At 45.0% G+C, this 20,529-nt stretch overlaps 2 protein-coding genes across 3 annotated transcripts in view; both read right to left on the reverse strand.

Moving 5' to 3' along the window:
* The window catches only part of LOC135710557 (circumsporozoite protein-like), a 257,106-nt gene that overhangs the window by 201,157 nt on the left and 35,420 nt on the right, over positions 1–20,529 (reverse strand). The window lies entirely within an intron of this gene.
* Positions 82–17,697, reverse strand: Caf1-105 (chromatin assembly factor 1, p105 subunit). Of its 2 annotated transcripts, XM_065233148.1 has the most exons (5): positions 17,476–17,697; positions 17,224–17,416; positions 16,639–17,152; positions 14,882–16,579; positions 82–98 (listed from the first exon to the last, which is right to left on the reverse strand). In XM_065233148.1, the coding sequence occupies exons 1-4, from the start codon at positions 17,608–17,610 to the stop codon at positions 14,923–14,925; spliced, it is 2,499 nt and encodes an 832-aa protein (XP_065089220.1). In that variant the 5' UTR covers positions 17,611–17,697; the 3' UTR covers positions 82–98; positions 14,882–14,922. The 2 variants fall into 2 exon arrangements, with proteins under 2 accessions (XP_065089220.1, XP_065089218.1); XM_065233146.1 differs by lacking the exon at positions 82–98 and having other exon boundaries at positions 14,854–16,579.

Here is a 20,529-nt window from a genome sequence, read left to right on the forward strand (position 1 = left end):
GTCAATTTGCTTGTCGTCTTTCATCTGGTGATATTTTGTAGGTCTTGAATTCTGGGAACAAGCGACTCGGGGAATACCAATAACTCATGTCCACGTTCCTGTAAAAATAAAACTAGTATTATAAAGTTATTTTGGTGCAAAATTGGTATAGTATCATAACAAATATATTTGAACAAAAGCTTAATTAAACCAAAACTTGAACGCAGTGTAAAACCAATCGGTGGAAACTAACGATTTTAAACACTGGACTAGACTATCGGTCCCAATGACATCGATTAACGTACCCCATTCTAGCCGCAATTCTAGTACTACCACGGGGGTAACAATCAAGCATATCGTCGTTGCTCACATCAATGTGATGAATATAGGGGTTAGGATGACTGCAACAGACTCTCGAACAGACTACCAAGGGCTGGTGCCCCGTAACGTGGGTAGATCACCTTTTCGTGGTACGTTACGGGATGTAAGATCTACCACCGATTCCTAGTCCTGACTACTTCAAACTAGGGGAACAGGGTTTTTCAGTAATCCAAGGAACACATCTTAGTCCTTGTTGCTTTTTATGCCTTGTTGATAGTTCCAAAACTCGGCTTTGTCCACCGAGGATGAACTTGAAACAAGGAAAAATGAGTTAGTTAGTCTTCATCTATGTGATTCCTTATCTTCTATTCGTTGTTCCCTAGCTTGAAGTGGTTAAGACTAGGGTTCTGATGCATGGTCATTATCGGTGTCATACCTTAAATTTGTTGCTAAGGAATCCAATTTTGACTGACAAAGGGGCGCGCCTTTGGAGGGTGTTTCAACACTTCGAAGGGTATAAATAGCGGGACCTTTCAATTAGAGTCGGATCCTGGCGATAAATGCAAGAGTGGCAACTGTAAAAAAATCGAATACTTCATCATTTCTCAATAGTGATGGAGTAATACGACATGCACTAAACTAAAGACACGGGATATACTACAATAGATCAATTTTACTGGTCGCAGTAGTGTTAGGTCCCGAACAGAGGAAAAAAAAAGGGCTGGTAGCGACCACTGCTGTCAAAAATAGTGATTTTAGTGACCATGTTGAAGAAATAAGTGACCAAATAGTGACTTATAGTTGTAAAAATAGTGACTAAAAAGTGACCTAAGAGAAAATAAATGTTTAATGTTTTAGACTTATTCAACAAGTATCTCATAAACACTTATGTACGATATGAACCTTTAAAACGCAAGATTCATTAGAAAGTTTATGGCCAAACCAACGGTTTTAGCACAAACGAAGTGACAGACGGAGCGGCTCGAAAACTTTGGTGACTAACCTGCTATTTCAATTTTTCAGTGTACCACATGGCAACACCTGCCGGCGCCGGTGGTAAGCGTGACTGCTTTCTAACACCCCAATGGGTCTGGGTTCAATCCCAGTCGAGGTCGGTGGGATTTTTCTGAGGCATAAAAATCTCTGGTCACGTCGTCCTTCGGAAGGAAAGTAAAGCCGTTGGTCCCGGCCCATGTATGTTGTGAATGGGTGCGATATCCTATGCAGGTGTGGAAGCTGCCTCCCTGCACATTCGGTTGCCGTCAATGGATGGCAATCGATGCCCGTCGGTGATTGGCACTAGATTGCGGAACAGAGACCGACGTTAAATAAAGGAAAAAAAAAACATGGCCACACCACTACTACTGGATTGTACCACATGGCAACACTACTACTGGATTGTACTAGCATTTTCACCAAATGTATTATAATGTTTTGGTTCTATCTCTTTCACTCTACTCAAAACTGAAATGCATAAAAAAATCACAAAATGATACACTCTTTGCACACTGTCATAGAATCATTGTACACTAAATTAACTTTGTTCAAATCAAAACAAAAAAACTAACCCAATCTGGTGGATGATGACACAAGCTTCCAAGAAAATTCTATTACAGTGAACCACATTATTTCAATGGATTTCTTCGCCAGTTAGTCGTCTGTCGCTTCTTTTGTGGTATAAGTCAGGATGTCAACTAACTTCAAAAACCTAGAAAACCGGGAATCCTCAGGAAATTCATTTTTTGTTTAAAGTATCTGGAAGGCTCAGAGAATTTAATAATTTTCTTTTCTTAATAGAAAATAAAGAATTTTAAAATACAAGCATTTTATGTTTCTCGTTATTTACATTCACACTTTGAACTTTATAGATCCACAGTGGACTAATATTCAGTAACAAATACATTTAAAAAACAGAGGCTTGAATTGGGTTCTTTAAGCGTATTGAGGTAAATGCATAATCGTAATCTGCATTAAAAATGGAACCCAAAACCAAAATTTCATCAATTTTGGTTCACTGGAACTATTTTAAATAAGCACGATTACATTTACAAAAATCACCTTATTAGCGCCCCTCTGTGTCACTTTGTATAGGTGCGTTCTGTCATAGTTCGAAAACCGCCAACTTAGGCCCATCTGGTGTTTCATTGCGAATAGGGCTCAGAGATAGAGAACGTTTTTTTGATACATAGCGAACGCTAGTTTTGATAACTGTTCAAATTCGAAAAAATAATTTAATTTAATAATTTAATAATTTAATTTAATTATTTTTTTATTAGGATTGGAAGGATAGACACCCTCAGCAGGTTGAGGAATCTTGTTTTTGTTTTAGATGGAAGTCTGTAACCTCGTTACACTAGTTAATTAGATATCTTTGGTTTAGTTTTACAGCGAGAAGTGCACAATGTGTTATGCCTATTTGTCTGTGTTATTACTGTCTTCGACGTATTTAAATTAATACGCTGTATTTTAAATATCACACACTCATACCAGGAAGTGCGCGCCCCTCGAGATCACGCTTGATTTTTGCAGACAAAAATCAACAAGCAAACAACTGCGGTTGATATTGCAAGCTGTGATATTGCAGCTCGGAATATCAAGCTAACAAAACTCACCAGCTGCAAATCTCATCAAACTGTGGTGAGATTGAGTTTCATGATTTTTGCTTTACATCCGAATGCAACCGAAACTGCTTTACCGTCTCTTTCTACGAAAGTGAGGACCAACGGAATCATTTCTGCGTCGATTCAATTCTCAGCTTCAAATTTACACGTTGTGAATAGTCTCGCAATATCAAAGGAACTTGTAAAATCAATATCAAGCATTGTCCGATCACGGACACTGGAGATGGTGTGGCAATCCTCGGCTCGGAGGATTCCAGCTGATTTGGCCAATTCCCCCTGTGGGAATGCCAACAGGAACACAACGAAAAGCTCGACTGAAATTCAATTCAACTCATAGCCCTGAAAAGGACTGTTTTGGCTTCGGCTTGTCCAAAGAGGAAAAACGAGAATGAATTAAAACTTTCAACGGCGCTATATTTCGGTGTTTGCTTTACAAAGCTTGTGGACTGTATAAACGCGACGCGCAAAATGCGTCGCTTTAAATGTGTTTAGCTTTCTTCTTCTTGATTTGCATTCATTCATTTCGCCTTCATTCATAACCAATCAGCACTCGCTGCACGCTCGTTGGTTTGTGGTCGGTCGGTCGCTCGTCGCTCGGTCGGTGCTGCTGCTTGCATGCTCGTGCCAAGCCAGCGGCAGTGTAAGGAAATGATCAAAGCTTGTTTTCAGGGTCTTGATACAAATTACACATGTAGCACATTAGGGTTAGTTTCGGAAACCGATTACCCGCGGTCGCCTCGGGGTTAGTAGAGTTTTAAAGGATTGGGTAAGTGGTTAGGGCGATTACACAAAACAACTACTACTTCTACTTCTACAACACATTACGTTCGCTTCAATCGCGAACATTCTCCCCCCGGGCAAAGAGGAACTTGATGAACAACAGAGGGCTGGGTTGAATCAAAGGGTAAAGGGGCCAACTTCGAGATTGGGCGGCGGAAAATACCATGAGAGGTTTGGACATCTGCAACCCTAACAATTGAATCTGATCCGGGGTAGACCTTCAGAATTCGAGCCAGTTTCCATGCCTGAGGTGGAAGGTTATCTTCCTTCAACAATACTACCATCCCTGGAGTTACATTCTTGGAACCCTTTGTCCATTTTTGACGGGTTTGTAGGGATTCAAATACTCGCGAGACCATCGCTTCCAAAAATGGTCACGGATACGCTGGACAAGCTGCCAACGTGTAAGTCTATTAATGTTTACATCTTCAAGTGAAGGTTCCGGAATAGCAGTCAATGGGCGACCAATGAGGAAATGCCCGGGCGTAACAGCTTCAAGCTCATTGGGATCTGAAGAGGACGGAAACAGTGGTCGGGAGTTAAGGATCGCCTCGATCTGTGTGAGAACAGTGTAATACTCCTCAAACGTCAGCGAAGCATCACGAAGAACTTTTTTAAGGTGTGTTTTGGTACTCTTTACTCCAGTTTCCCACAACCCCCCAAAATTGGGCGCCCTGGGTGGAATAAAAGTCCATTTTATCTCCCGAACCTGACAGAACTCATTCAACTGTCCATGCAGTTGATCACCTTTGAACAACTGGAACAAATCGTGCAGATCAGATTTGGCTCCTACAAAATTTGTCCCGTTGTCCGAGAACAGTTCCTCGATGAGACCTCGTCGAGCAACAAAACGATGAAGTGATGAAGCAGACAAATCCGATACCAATTCCAAGTGTATGGCCTTGGTGGTCATACAAATAAAAAGACAAATGTAAGCCTTCACTAGAACAGGTTTCCTACTGCCTTGGCGAATGAAAACTGGCCCTGCGAAATCAACTCCTGATTTCGAGAAAGGTGGAGCTGGAACGACTCTAACCTCAGGTAGATCGCCCATAGATGGCTGAAGCAGCCTCGGATTGGATCGGAAACATGTAACGCAAGACCGGATGATTTTCCTGACAACAGAACGAGCATTCAGAAGCCAGAATCTCTGGCGGACCAACGAAATGAGACCAGACGGACCAATGTGCAACATTTCGCAGTGCATTGCTCTTAGCAACGATTCGACAATTGGGTTTTTGTCAGGGAGTACGGCTTGGTGCTTTGAACCATATGGCAAACATGAATGCTTCAGTCTTCCACCCACTCTCAACACACCATCATTCATAATAACATTCAGACTACTGAGTCGACGCAAAGGTTCACCTGATTCAAGCCGACGAATTTCGTCAGAAAATGCGACTCCTTGAATATACTTAACAATCAAATTCAATGACTCTTTCAACTCTCGCACAGTTAGGTATTCCGAAGTGATGCGTTCCGATTTGGGAGACCTTGCATTTACAACAAATCTCCTGACATATCCAATCACTCGCTGAAGCTTTCGAAATGATCTAAAGGCAGTCATAACTGGGAGGGTTTCAGGAACAAAAACGGCAGTAGACGCGGTTACTGGTTTCAATTCCGGTAGTTTATCATCGGGAAGAGGATTAAGCTCATCAATCTGATAGCTATGACTTCGCAGAAACGGAGGTCCGTTCCACCAAAGTTCGTTCGAGGCAAGGAGTTGTGAGGGTTGACCATGACTGACAACATCAGCTGGGTTTTCGGACGACTTGATGTAATTCCAATTAGCATCAACAGAATGATCAACAATTTCTGCAACTCGATTGCGAACAAAAACGTCAAGTTGAGATAGAGGCTTTTTTAACCATGAAAGAACGATCTGACTATCCGACCAATAATGGATTGAGTGGAAGTTCATCTTAATTGCCGGAAGAACCTTCATGGCCAATCTGATTAGCAACAATGCAGCACACAGTTCGGATCGGGGAATCGTCAATCCTTTGATTGGAATGACCTTCGACTTACTACAGACAAGAGATACCTTTACCCCATCATGGGTTACGGTTCGGATATAAAGACATGCTCCATACGCATAGGCAGAAGCGTCGGCAAAGCCATGAACTTCAACATAAACATCATCAGCATAAAAATCTTCAACGATCTTGGCTGCAATCGGAAATTGATCACCATCATCAATAGCAAGCTGCTGAAGTGCCCTTGTGGCTAAGAATGGCGCAGAAGATGTACCATAGGTTACTGTCGTTAATTCCAAAACTTGTAAGGGATCATTTGGATTTTCTCTCCAGAAAATTCGAAGCAAAGAAGTGTGGATTCTGGCAAGTGCTATTTGCCGGTACATTTTACTAACGTCAGCAGAGAAGGCGAACCGATGCTTACGAAAACGCAGGTTGATCGAGAAGATATCATCTTGGACCACTGGTCCGATCATCAAAGCATCATTCAGGGAAGGTCCATTACCCTTCGATGAAGCATCAAACACAACTCTGAGCTTCGTTGAAGAGCTCGTAGACTTCAAAACCGCATGGTGAGGGACATAATACTTCAAAAGCTTTGGAGGATCTTGAGACTCATCAATCTGAATACAGTGACCGAGGGATTTGTACTCATTGATGAACTCTGCATATTGTTTTTTCAGCTCAGGGTTTTTCAGGAACCGTTGTTCCAGCATGAAGAATCGACGAAGAGCAATCGAACGATTGTCTTCTACCCGATGAATAGAATTTTTCAGGGGCAATTGAACAATGTAACGACCATTCTGGTCGCGATGGGTTGTGGAGCAGAAAATTTCTTCGCACAACTGTTCTTCATTGGTGAGAGGATTACATGAATCCACGGATTCAATCGACCAAAACCTTTCCATAGAATCAGCAAGACTTTGCAGACCCACAGAGTAACAATGTTGTGCAACATGAGACTCTTCGATAGAACCAGCAACAACCCATCCAAGCCGAGTTTCTTGGAGGATTGGAAGTTCATCAGCTATCTTGACTTGACCTGGCAGCAATAATTTGAAAAACAACTGAATTCCAATCAGCAAGTCAATTTCACCAGGAATATGAAATTCAGGATCTGCAAGTGGAAGATTTGGAGGGATGTTCCACTTCCTTATATCAAATGGAACAGATGGCATAGGGCCAGTAACTTTGTCAGCAACAAGACACTCAAGTTGCGCAGCATAGTTAGAATTACAAGAACGTATCTCAATTCTAACCATCTCAGATAGCGTTGAACGCTGACCATTTGCTCCGACTACCTCAACGTTAGTGGAGAAACGGGGTAGATTCAAAGACTTAACCAGACTACGAGAAGTAAGGTGAGCCTGGGAACCACAATCCAAAAATGCTCGACAGTATTTCAGATTTCCATCCGAATCCTTAATCTGAACCCTAGCGGTCATCAACAAACTATGACTCAGACGTGGGGGTTGCTTCAGTGAACGCGAGACTGCACTATTGGACTGGGATTCCTTGGGAACAGATTGATATTGCACATTTGGGACATTCGATTTCAAGACAGACTGCGAAACATCAGGAAAAGGTTGAGACTTCGAAATTGACTGTGAAACCTCAGAAACAGACTGAGATTCAGCGTTCGAGACATTGCATTTCGAGGTAGACTGAAAAACCGGTTTATCACTATGCAGAAGGGTATGGTGTCTACCCTTGCATTTAGAACACGTATATGACGATGTACACGAATTACTTAAATGACCCACTTTCAAACAATTAAAACAAGCTTTGATCTCTCTTACCTTGGCTTGGCGTTGCACGACGGTCATCGCTCGGAAGATCTCGCACTTGAAGTTCGGGTGGGCTCCAGTTCCACACACGTCACAGGACTCCTTTCCGGTGACAGCAAAAGCTTTGGTAGAGATACTCTTCACTTGATTCTTGCTTGGTACATATGGCTTCGTAACGGGCGGCTTCACGATCGCATCCTCGCACCGCTCCAGGATTGCGCAGCGCTTCTTTAGGAACTCCATCGTGTCCTTGTACGTGGGAATTTGCTTGTGGGGAACGGTTGATTCCCATTCCATCCGGGTTTTGGCATCCAGAGCTGTTGCCAAGAGGTTGACAACGAAACGCTCCGACATACCGTTCATCACTTCCTCCATGAGCTTCAATCCATCGATGTGTCGGGATACTTCGTCGAATAATTCCCGAAGATCCTTGGCACTTGTTCGGTTCATTTTCTTCAGGCTAAGCAGCCCCAGGATGTGTGTGTCTACGATGAGCCGCTTGTTTTCAAAACGTTCTTCCAGCAGCTCCCATGCTCCGGCATAATTATTCTCGTTCAAGGTGCAGACGTCGATGATTCCAGCGGCATTACCAATCAACGCTTTATCAAGGTGGTAAAGTTTGATGGCGTCGGAATCGGTGGATGTTCTCATGACGTCGAGAAACATGGCCTTGAAACGTGGCCAGTTCTCGGGTTTCCCATCGAAGGTGGGAATGGGAGCCTTGAGTGGTTGCTGCTGTACGATGATGCGAGGAATCCCTTCTCGCTGGGACGATGGCATCGGACGAGGTTGCGGCTCGGTCATCAACTGGATTAATGTTTCGACCAACATGCAAGCCTCGTTGTGTTGGTCTTCGAATAGGATGTACGTTTCATCCTGGTCCACTAGTTTTTCGGCGGGAGTCAAAGCGACGATTTGCCGATGAATATCACAATACTCCTGGTAGTGCGTTTGCAAATTGCGTGTGAAGACTTTCAGCTGCACCATACTCAATTGCCTTGCTCCAGATCCAGATGCTTCTTCAACGGCCTTCCGGATCCTCGTCACTTTGGCCTTCGCTTGCCCACGAAGGTGAACAAGAGTCTTCACTTCAGCCATCTTCTCCTTTTCGGTCTTCACAGGTGTGTGTTGAATTGGCATCAAGCACAGCGATCACCTGCACAACGGTAGGCAGGAACGGACAGGAATAAACACGTTCCACCACTTGCGCACGACGTAAGACGTTCGCGTACGTTTTGTTTTGCACACGCGACGACGAACAGGTTCGATTTCACTCGCGACTGTACTTTCGAAGAAACTTGCGGTTTTCCTTTTAGCCAAGCCACAAGAAAATTCTAAAACAAAACTCTGCGAGCTTTTCGTGAGGTAGCAGAAAATCCGATCGGCTGATCACAGCGACGAAAGGCAGGAACTTTTCGACAATCGTCAGATTGTCGAAACGCTGTTGCGGTTGCAACAGAAACGGATGGGATCACACGGATCCGGTTCGGCAGGACCAAAAATGTCCGATCACGGACACTGGAGATGGTGTGGCAATCCTCGGCTCGGAGGATTCCAGCTGATTTGGCCAATTCCCCCTGTGGGAATGCCAACAGGAACACAACGAAAAGCTCGACTGAAATTCAATTCAACTCATAGCCCTGAAAAGGACTGTTTTGGCTTCGGCTTGTCCAAAGAGGAAAAACGAGAATGAATTAAAACTTTCAACGGCGCTATATTTCGGTGTTTGCTTTACAAAGCTTGTGGACTGTATAAACGCGACGCGCAAAATGCGTCGCTTTAAATGTGTTTAGCTTTCTTCTTCTTGATTTGCATTCATTCATTTCGCCTTCATTCATAACCAATCAGCACTCGCTGCACGCTCGTTGGTTTGTGGTCGGTCGGTCGCTCGTCGCTCGGTCGGTGCTGCTGCTTGCATGCTCGTGCCAAGCCAGCGGCAGTGTAAGGAAATGATCAAAGCTTGTTTTCAGGGTCTTGATACAAATTACACATGTAGCACATTAGGGTTAGTTTCGGAAACCGATTACCCGCGGTCGCCTCGGGGTTAGTAGAGTTTTAAAGGATTGGGTAAGTGGTTAGGGCGATTACACAAAACAACTACTACTTCTACTTCTACAACACATTACGTTCGCTTCAATCGCGAACAAGCATGATATTTTGTTTCAATATCACGCGTGACATTGAGAGCGTATGTCAATGTCGTATGCCGGGAAAATATCAATTTGTTAATGATTATGCCATCACTGCTAATGAATATAATCGTAGTCACAAATATATAAGGACTTAACATAACCCTTTGCTTCAGTAACATCAACTATCATGTCCATAGGGAGAGAGATGAGATGCTGGAGAGTTTTTCCTTGATTTGTTTTCCGTCGATCTTGTTTTCCGTGCTGACTGGGATTGAACCCAGGCCTGCTGGGGTGAGAGGAAATCACGCACCACTACACCACCGGCGCTGCTAAATTACCTTTTCTGCTTCACGCTTCAGGGCTACAAAATGGTGAGTGACAATCTGGAAGGAGCGATATACCTAGCTCCGGTCCTCACAAGTTCCTACCTCACGCCTCCACGAGTCATATGATCACAAAAGACTGCCAGCTGAAACATGGACACAGCTGGTTGGCGTAGCCTGGGCAATGTTGTCAATCCGACAATAGCAGAGTGAGGAGGTGCGACGCGAACACTGGCGCGGTAACCATAGCACGGTGATAGAGGAAATGCTTCGCCAACCCGAGCGTCTGTTCACCATGGAGGTGCGGCTCAAACAGCGTCTGACTGGCATCCAGCGGCTGAATAAGAAATGCTCTTCCCCGGAAGCTACACCTAAGATAACAGCCCCATCACGGCGTATAGGAGACCTTAGGGAAACCACCTACTGTCTCTGAAACCTTTACAATTGTTACAGAAACCTACAGAGAAAGACAACGACTTTTAGCGCAAAACAACGGACACGAATTGGATCATGGAATGTATTGACGTTATCCCAGCAGGGTAAACTGGCACAACTTGCCAACGAGGCGCGACGCATGAAGCTAGAAATCCTGGGACTGAGTGAAGTTCGTTGGCCAAACTTTGGAGAACACAAACTGCCGTCGGGACAGGTACTACTATACTCTGGTATTCGAAGTGAAAACGCTCCCCGCCATCGTGGAGTTGGTCTCCTACTTAGCGTCCAGGCAAGTGCTGCGCTCATCAAGTGGGAGCCTGTTAATGAGAGGATAATCGTTGCCAGATTTAGAACACGGGTTCGTAACCTTACCATAATCCAATGTTATGCGCCAACCGATACTGCCGAGCTACAGGACAAGGAGAATTTTTACAGTCAACTGAACGCCGTCGTGGATAAGGTTCCAAAGGGTGACATCAAGATCTACACTGGCGACTTAAATGCGAAGATCGGCTCCGACAACACGGACTATGAGCGTGTCATGGGACGCCATGGTCTCGGCGAAATGACCGAGAACGATGAGCTGTTTGCAGAATTTTGTGGCAATAACGACATGGTGATCGGGGGCTCGCTCTTCCCCCATCGGCCAGTGCACAAAGTCACGTGGGTTTCCCGTGATGGACATACCGAAAATCAGATCGACCACATCTGCATCAGCCGAAAATGGAGACGGAGCCTTCTTGATGTCCAGAATAAACGCAGCGCCGACATCGCGTCTGGCCATCACCTTCTAATCGGTGAAATCCGCCTACTCATGGCGCGGATCCAGCGACGGGAGGAGAGACTCGGGCGGTGGTTCAACACACGCCGATTTGAAGATCCAGCGGTTAAAGGTCTTTTGTTGAAGAACTTGAGACTCGAGCTGCGGACGTTCCAGAAGGTGGCAGCGTAGAAGAACAATGGACGGCCATCAAGAATGTCTTTATAGAAACAAGCGAGAACAACTTGGGTGAGCTGCGCACCCAGAGGAAAGAGTGGATCACAGATGAAACCTGGTGGAAGATTGAGGAGCGTAGAGAAGCAAAAGCCGCGATAGAGCGGGCGAGAACCAGAGGAGCCAAGAACGAAGCCCGTCAACGGTACTCGGCTCTAGAGAAGGAAGTCAAGCGCTCTTGCAGACGGGACAAGCGAGCGTGGGTGAACTCCCTGGCCGACGAAGGGGAGAACGCCGCGAACACTGGCGATATAGGCCTCCTCTACGATATCTCACGACGCCTGAGTGGAGCAAGGATGAACCCGAGGATGCCGGTGAAGGACACGACTGGACAATTGCTTACCGACCCCACTGACCAGCTGAAACGCTGGTTTGAGCACTTCGAACAACTTCTTCAAGTTTCGACGGCCAACCAGCCATCAACATCTCGGCATGATCCGCCTAGGGTGCGGCGCATCACTCGCGTCAATTCCGAGGCCCCATCACTGCAGGAGATTGAAGCAGCTATCCGAAGCATGAAATCCAACAAGGCTCCAGGGGTCGATCGCATATCAGCAGAGATGCTCAAAGCTGACCCCATGCTATCCGCACAAATGTTGCATCAACTATTCTGTAATATCTGGGACACCGCGACTTTTCCGGCCGACTGGATGCAGGGCATCTTAGTGAAGGTCCCAAAGAAGGGGGATCTGACTGTGTGCGACAATTGGCGAGGCATCATGTTACTGTCTATTGTTCTCAAAGTTCTGTGCAAAGTTATCCTGAATCGGATACAGGAGAAGATCGATGCGACTCTCCGACGGCAGCAGGCAGGATTCCGTGCCGGAAGATCTTGTGTGGACCATATTGTCACGCTCCGCATCATCCTGGAGCAGGTCAATGAATTCCAAGAGTTTCTTTATTTGGTATTCATTGACTACGAAAAAGCTTTCGACCGTCTCAATCACGAGAATCTGTGGGGCGCCCTGAGACGCAAGGGAGTCCCGGATAAAATCTTCAACCTCATCGAAGCGCAGTATGAGGCTTTCACGTGCAGAGTTCTGTATAACGGAGCCTTGTCCGACCCTATCCGGGTAGTCGCTGGTGTGAGACAAGGATGTATACTATCACCGCTACTGTTTCTCATCGTAATCGACGAGATCATGGTAGGTTTGACCGTGTACCGAACCGTGGGCTGCTTTGGCAGCCTATCACCATGGAGCATCTCAACGACTTCGATTTGGCTGATGATGTTGCTCCACTAGCACAACGGCGCTCTGATATGACCTAGCCGAATGCTCCTCTGCGGCGGGTCTCACCATCAACGTCAACAAGACCAAATCGTTGGATATCAACACGGGCAACCCTTCCAACTTTACGGTAGTGGGGCAAGCAGTGGAGAAGGTCGAAAGCTTCCAATTGGCAGCCAAATAGCGTCGGACGGCGGGACCAAGAGCGACATAGGTGCACGAATCAAGAAGGCTAGAGCTGCCTTTGCGAGTTTACGAAACGTATGGAGATCCAACCAGATAAGTCAACGGACCAAAATCCGAATTTTCAACTCGAACGTGAAATCTGTGTTGTTATACGCCAGCGAGACGTGGTGTGTATCAGCGGAGAACACTCAAAAGCTGCAGGTCTCCATCAACCGATGCCTGCGGTATACAATTCGTGCCTGGTGGCCTCACAATTGGATCTCGAATGCCGAGCTCCATCGTCGATGTCATCAGAAGCCGATAGCAACAGAAATTCGAGAGCGAGAGTGGAGGTGGGTCGGCCACACACTTCGACGGGGCGGAAACGAAATCTGCAAGCAAGCGCTGGATTGGAATCCGGCAGGACATCGCAGCAGAGGCAGACCCAGGGGCTCATGGCGGCGGAGCCTCAATAAGGAAATTAAGCAAGTCGATAGGAATCTGACCTGGGCCCAGGTCAAGGCAAAAACGAGCAACCGCCCAGGATGGAAGTCTTTCACGTTGGCCCTTTGCACCGCTGGTGGTGCACAGGACCCTTAAGTAAGTAAGTAAGCTTCACACTTCAGCCTGAATTAATGCTCTTTCAGATTCCACCTGTTGCGCCCTTCTGAATGCAGTCTATCTTCAGTTCCTAAAAGCAAAGGATTGCCAGTTGGAAAAGCACGGAAACTAAGCAGTGGGCTCTCTTCTCTGTTTGTCTTGATCAAGCTTAATAACCTCTGATTGTCCTCAACATGTCGCTGTACGAAGGGCCAAAACCGGATTGGGTAGATCGATAGGCAAAGTCGTCTATACGCATCTACGGAACAATAAAGAATCTCCTTCCAGCAACTTGATCAGCCAATTGGTCAAAAAGAAAATCCCCCAAACAGGAAGATGCCTCAATGAATAAGGAGCCCTTTATCCACGAAATGGTATCAACAGGGAGTTGGAATTCCCACTCTCCCCATCGCTTCAATCGGGTGCCGTGTTCTAGTCCCTTCCCTTTTATATATGTATTTCAATGTATATACGAGTTGATTGTTATGATTATTGTCAATAATACTTACATTTCGATGAAGATCGTGCTACTTATTTTACCTTTCTTGTGATACTCATCATCACAGAATCCAACCTTGAATCGTAGACCAGGTCCATCAACAATACACTCGTTCCGAGAAGGGGCTCATGGTTATCTTCTTCTTCTTCTTCAGGTTCGCTCACTACCCGGAATGAAGGCTCGGTGCGGTTAGTAATATCAAACAGTGTTACATGCAAACGAAAAAGAGATACAACCAGGATTAGTTTTTTAAAGTAATAGTCATCTGAATACCCAACTAACCATATCTCAGTGACATTGTCTCACTCTGAACCTACATTAAACGTTATCTTGTGATTATATGGTTACTTTGGTACTCACATGAAATGTTGTACAAGTACCACAAGTTCAACAACGCTCAACTATGGACAGCACAATGTTAATACCATTTACTCTTTGAATCAGCGTACACCAACATGATAATCTTCTAAGAAACACCTAAGAATGTATAGAGATAAAGCTCAACCTACAGTTTTAACTGATGGTACTTTATAAACATCAAACTGTCCTATATTGGACCCTGCCAACACACGGTAATGTTGGCCGTCAGAATGGTTCATCGGTTGCGAAGTAAAGTGCTTCTCAAACTGAAGCGATACATTTCTCAATTTTTCAACGTAATCCTAACGTAAACTTAATATTACCACCCATATGCCCGTCCACGCCCGAAACCCATCCACCACACAAAATCAAATAAAAATGTTTCTGTATGACAAACACGTCCACAGATAAACGAGAATATGGGTAATCATCGAAAGTACTTGCATTTTACTCAGGCACTTTTAAGCAAACTGCACTCACTCTCTCATACTCGAAATGTGCCACGACCAAATTGGCACAACGACGCCCTGTACGTTATCTGACCAAAGCGCAGGGTCCAGTTGGAAAAGAGCTAAAAGTTACGCTGAATCACATATTAACAGGACCTTCGTTCGGATGTACTAACCGTTCACATTTGCTCCACCAAACGATTATATTTTCAACCCTACGCAACTAACCTTAAACAATAGCACAGAAAATAGGAAGCAGCCAGATCACTTTACAGCAGCTTCTTCTTCGACTTCGGTGTCGACAGCGTCCGGAACTCCACCCGTCGGGGCGTCTTCGGTGTCGTCGCCGTTGCCACCGGCGTCGACTGACCTTTATCCTTACCATTAGCTTTATCTGATTCACTATCAGCACCACCGTCGTTGTCACTATCCTTGACTTCAATCGTCGTCGGTTGGTCCTCGTCGTCCGAAATGACCAGTTTAATATCCTCGGTTTCCTCGCACTCTCCCAGGGCACAATTGTTGACGACCTTGACGACCGGTTTCGGTTGATCAATTGGCCACGTATCGACGGTATCCTCCTCTATCGTTGGCTTCGACCGGCTGCTGGAAGATTCGGTCGATTTGCTATCGCTGATCAAACTGCGAGGCTGTCGACGAACCGCAATCGGTGTGGCTGCATTCTTGGAGCCTGTTTTCGGAGTGGAATCCCTGTCTGATGTCGGAGTCACGTCCGGGGTGCGTGGATGGCGCCGGACAGCGATCGGTGTGACGGATCGATTCTTCCCCGAGGGACTATCGAATTTTTCGTCGCTGCAGATGATCTTTTCCGTCTCGATGATGATTTCCTTCGCTGGCTGGACAATCTTCTCGTCCGAGGATGCGTTTTTGGGGGGGATTTCTTTGATGATAACTCCCGATTTGGGATCGCTGCCTTCCAGGACAATACGGCGGACTGCTATTGGTTTGGCTTCTGTCGAGGGAACGTCTTGTTCGAAGCTATCCGAGCGAGGACGTTTGCGAGGTTCGTCCTCTTTAGGCCCTTTCTCTTCAATTTTTGTGTCTTCTGGTGCTTTCGGTTTTCGTTTGATCGCAATTGGCTGAGCGGGTTTCTCTGCTTCCCTGGGCTTGCGTCGAATTTCTATCGGAGTTGGTTTGCTCTCTTCTTTCTCAGAAGGTTTCTCTTGTTCCCTGGGCTTGCGTCGAATTTCTATCGGAGTTGGTTTGCTCTCTTTTTTCTCAGCAGGTTTTTCTTCTTCCATGGGCTTGTGTCGAATTTCTATCGGAGTTGGTTTGCTCTCTTCCTTATCAGCAGGTTTTTCTTCTTCCCTGGGCTTGCGTCGTATTTCTATCGGAGTTGGTTTGCTCTCTTCCTTCTTAGTAGGTTTTGCTTCCTCTTTCGGTTTCCTCCTATAGGCGATTGGTTGTGCAGGTTTTTCCTCTTTCTTCGGTTCTTCCACCACAGTTTCCAACTTCTTCGCGTCCTTCTCCTTGTCTTTTTCCTCATCTTTGCCATCCTTCGACTTCTTTCTGTTTGTGGTAGCTTTCTTCGTAGGGGTCTTCTCCTTCTCGACTCCAACCGTGTCCTCAGCTTCCACCACGTGAATCTCACCTAATTCACCATCGTTAAAGGATAGCATCGAACAAAATCCATCCGTTGAGGAGACAATCAGAATCTTCCCGTCGCCGGACCAGGAAAGGTCTGTCAATCGGGTGTAGTGAATGTTGGAAATCAACGCAAACGGAGACTTCTGTTGGGTGTCGTACAGATAGACGGAACTTTTTGTAGCTACCGCGAAAATCATCCGGTAAGGCAGTGGGATAACCGGTGGCTTGTTTTCCGGATGAGGGCGCAACTTGAAGTACTGTGGACAGAACCGAACCGCCACGGTATACTGATCCGGTGATGGCAAAGTGATTGCCGGGCTAAAAAAAATCAAAGATGACTAAACCTCTTCTGCATGAAAATAATTCAAAATACCCACTGCTTCAAAGAATTCCTCGTATAGATATAGGTCGTATTCAATGGTTTCGATATTCCCTCGATCTCCGCAATCCCGGAAGGAGTAACAATAAGATTACCGTCCGGGCTGAAGCTCAACCTCCGGAAGAACGTTTGCAGCGTATCGTCGTGGTACAGACGAACTGTTTTACCGTGTAGTGGAGAATCCTTCGGAACCGGAAGCACACATTTGTTATTCCTGGTCAGAACTTTTTTCGTGTGCAGATCAAACACCCGAAAGTATCGATCCGTGCTCAACGTGGCCAGGTACTGATTTTTTGGATCCCAAGCTACCCCCTGAACGAAGCCTTTGTGATCGGAAAAAATGTGCATCGACTTGCCCTTATTAACGTCCCACATCATGGCAGTATTATCGACGGAACCACTGATCAGGTACATAGAATTCGGTGACCAGGACAAATCGTAGACATCCTCCATGTGACCGCGGAGGATCTTCATCGTTAACCATGTTTCCTTATCCTGCTCGTTGGTCGCATCTGAAATTTATTTGCACATTAACAATATAAAAAATATATCTCGATCATGCAGCTCCCTCGTTACAACTCACCAAGAATATTCAGCACCTCGGAGTCTCCTTTCTGCTTCCAGATGAAAATGACACTCTCATCATCGCCGGATGCTAGCAAATCTCCACTCGGGGACCATCGTACGGCATTTACGGCCCGCTGGTGACGAGTCAAATCGGCCACCACGTCCAACGATATCGTACCGCATTCGGCACTCTGAGTCATGTACCAAATCTGAAACGGCATCGTGAATAACTTTTAATTACCCCATCCAGGTAAAAAGATCCACTTACCAAAACATGCGAATCGGTTCCACCCGATGCCAGTCGATAGAAGTCACCCTTATCGCCGGACGTGCGCGGTTGAATGTCCACGCTCAAAACCGGATCACGATTGTGCCAGGATATTTCCGGGATTTGGCACTTCATATTGCTAATATTTTCTTCGCTTATTTCCGTAGTCTTCTGGCTTAATTTTCTATTTTATTTCGGATCAAAATTTCTACCGAGCAAGTTTCACGCCTTTACTACAGTTTTGCAAAGATGTTTTGAGCGCGTAAAGTTGACGTTCCCCTGCGGTGAGTGAAGCAGCAGATGAATTTGGATGAACTTTTACACCAATGAGCTGGATTACCGAGGTGAAGCAATCACTCACACAACCACTGTACGATACACGCAAGTACACGCAAGTAGTGACGTCACTACTTGCGTTTACGTTGATTTTTTGGTTTACTAATACAACCCTATTTCACGATCTGCGCCACCTCTCTCTGTACCTCATTGCTTTTACACGGCATCTTCGTGCCAGAGATGTACTCGAGGGGTGAATGCAGGTAAAAAGACAGTGGGTCTATCAATGGATATATTACGGCACACCAAATTTTGAGATCGAGTCAGCGTTGCCAGAATTGTTTAAAGCTTATCGGTATCAAAGGTTTTAAAAAATCGGTTTTTATCGGTGTTTACTATTTTAATTAATTTTATATTTTTGCCGTTTTTGGAAGCGACAATTTTAACTTTTGGGCTATGATCGGAAAATTCCGGAAGAAAACTCCGGGGAATGTTTGAATTAGTTTCTGGAGGAAGCTGAAAACAACATCCAGAGAAAGAAGGAAGAAGCTCTTCTGGAGGAAATTTGAGAAAAGTTCTGAGAGAATTCGGAAAAACATCCGCGGAATTTCCAAGACATAAATTGAGAAACTTCTGGCGAAAATTTAAAGAAACTTTCAGAAAAAAAAACGGATTTAACCAGAACGGATTCATTCAAAGGAAGGCAGAAAAGTTTCGGAAATCGGAAGTAAATTCCAGAAGTAGCCATTTCCAGGGGCAACCAGAAGAAGCTCGGAAAAACTTTCCAATAGAAGTCAAACAAACAAAAAACAACTGTACAAAATTCCAGAACTAGACGGAAGAAATTTCTGGGAAAAGTTTAATTGAACTTCCTGGAGAAGATGAAATGAAACTTCCTGGAGACGCTGGCAGAATCTTCCTAAAGTAGGTTGGAAAAAAAATCTGGAGAAAGTCGGAAGCCAGGGCGCTTAAGGGCCACCCACAGATAACATGAGGGGTTAGCGAAATTTCCTATATTTCGAGGGGTGAATCGATTAGCTTGGGACCGAAGATAGTACCAGAGAGCTGAGCCAAAAAGTAGAGCTCGTTTCTTCGGGACCTACTAGTCTTAGAGTTACCTCTACACAGCAAAAAAAAGTTGTTGAATATTACATCGAAACTGCTGCAACCAGGTCAATCCATCGGTTGTGTAATATCACATTGTACGATGTACATCGATTTTGCGAACAAAATTACATCCATTGATGTAATATTGTATCTGCTTTTTGCTATTACATCATTATTTCATACATCAGCTTGAATTACGTTGATCGATATTACATTTTTTTTTGCTGTGTATGATGATACCCCGAACACGTCGTTAAGCTCTCTTTTATGGTTATTTTTATTAGGGCGGTCAGTTTTGAAGACGGAATAGAATGACCCGAAAAGTTGCGATGAGTAAATTCGGTCGTCCAGCCACGTTTCCGTCAGCACAATCAAATCATATTCGGCCTCCGCAACAGCCAGGAAAAACGAGTCGATTTTAGTCTTCAACCCACGCACGTTTTGGTAGTAGATCCGGAGACCATTCGAGGAGCAATCACGGGAACTAGAAATCGAAAGGACATCAGGTACCGAAAACTCGGAATCGCTAACATACTCGCCTGAGGTTGCAGGCCGGTGGCGGATGTCTGCAGCAAGCGCGACTGGGTCGGGAGGTTCGGAAGCTTCCTCAGTGCCTGCTGGCAGTTGGCAGGACGGATGCATGGACATGATGTGGCTAGTGTGGAGGTCGCAGAACCGAACACAGCTAGAAGTTGAAGCGGTATCAGGCAAAGGAGAGGCTGAATCGTCAATATACTCGCCAGTAATAGCAACAATCAATACGAAACTAACAATTTCAAATTGGCTCACTACTTGACTATCCTATTAATCCCAAGCAAACGATTAACGTACCCTATTCTAGTATAAATTCCAGTACTACACAATGTTTGTTTTGATTCGCTATGACAGTTTGACAAATAAAATGAGGGGTTAGTGGATTTTCCTATGTTTCGAGGGGTGAATCGATTAGCTTGGAACCGAAGAATAGTACCAGAGCTGAGCCAAAAAGTTGAGCACGTTTTTTCGGGACCTACTAGTCTTAGAGTTAGCTCTATGGATATACGCTGTTATGTGAACGGGGTATAAGAAAACAATAAATTTACTTCTTGTCACAAGATTTCACCAATACAACGTTGCTAGTGTAGCCGTGTAAAATCGATTTGTTTATTATTTTCAACCACGAAATCAGCTGTCAAAGTGTTCAACTTGACAGCAACTGTCAAACTTTCATAGCGAATCAAAACAAACATAGCGTACATTCTCCCTTGAAGCATTGTGCAGTAAAGTTGGAAAGTACAGCCAGGTGTATCAGTGCGCGTAACGCGTTGTTTTTAAGAGAATTTTTTTATATCCGCCATTTTGTTTTTCTTCTAAAATTTATTTTCGAGCAAATTTTTATTGTAGCATTTTGAAATTTGTGCAAATTATTATTGTTATTTAAACTCCATTGGATTTTTACTACATTATAGGATAGGCTAAGGTAAGGTAAATTCGATTTTTCTCCACGAGGTCTTGTAAAAGACTGGTTGGAGAGAAAGCATGGATGAAGATGAAGATGGGGCTTATGGCCCTATAGATGAGGATGGCTCTGGTACAGGATATGAATCTGCGAGTGACGCATCATTGAGTATCCGCCGGAAAAAAGAATCATCAGACGAAGATAACAGAACTGGAAACAAGAAATTGAAAAAG

This window comes from Ochlerotatus camptorhynchus, unplaced genomic scaffold, assembly GCF_037179485.1.
Source record: "Ochlerotatus camptorhynchus isolate MF236.1 unplaced genomic scaffold, CSIRO-AGI_Acam_v1.1 ptg000391l, whole genome shotgun sequence".
NCBI classification, from domain to species: Eukaryota; Metazoa; Arthropoda; class Insecta; order Diptera; family Culicidae; genus Ochlerotatus; species Ochlerotatus camptorhynchus.

Coding starts and splice junctions, on each gene's coding strand:
- Caf1-105 (XM_065233148.1), bottom strand. CDS start 17,610: ATGAAGTGCCAAATCCCGGAAATATCCTGGCACAATCGTGATCCGGTT. Junction 17,417..17,475: donor GAACCGATTCGCATGTTTTG/GTAAGTGGATCT, acceptor ATGCCGTTTCAG/ATTTGGTACATGACTCAGAG. Junction 16,580..16,638: donor ACGAGGAATTCTTTGAAGCA/GTGGGTATTTTG, acceptor GATTTTTTTTAG/CCCGGCAATCACTTTGCCAT.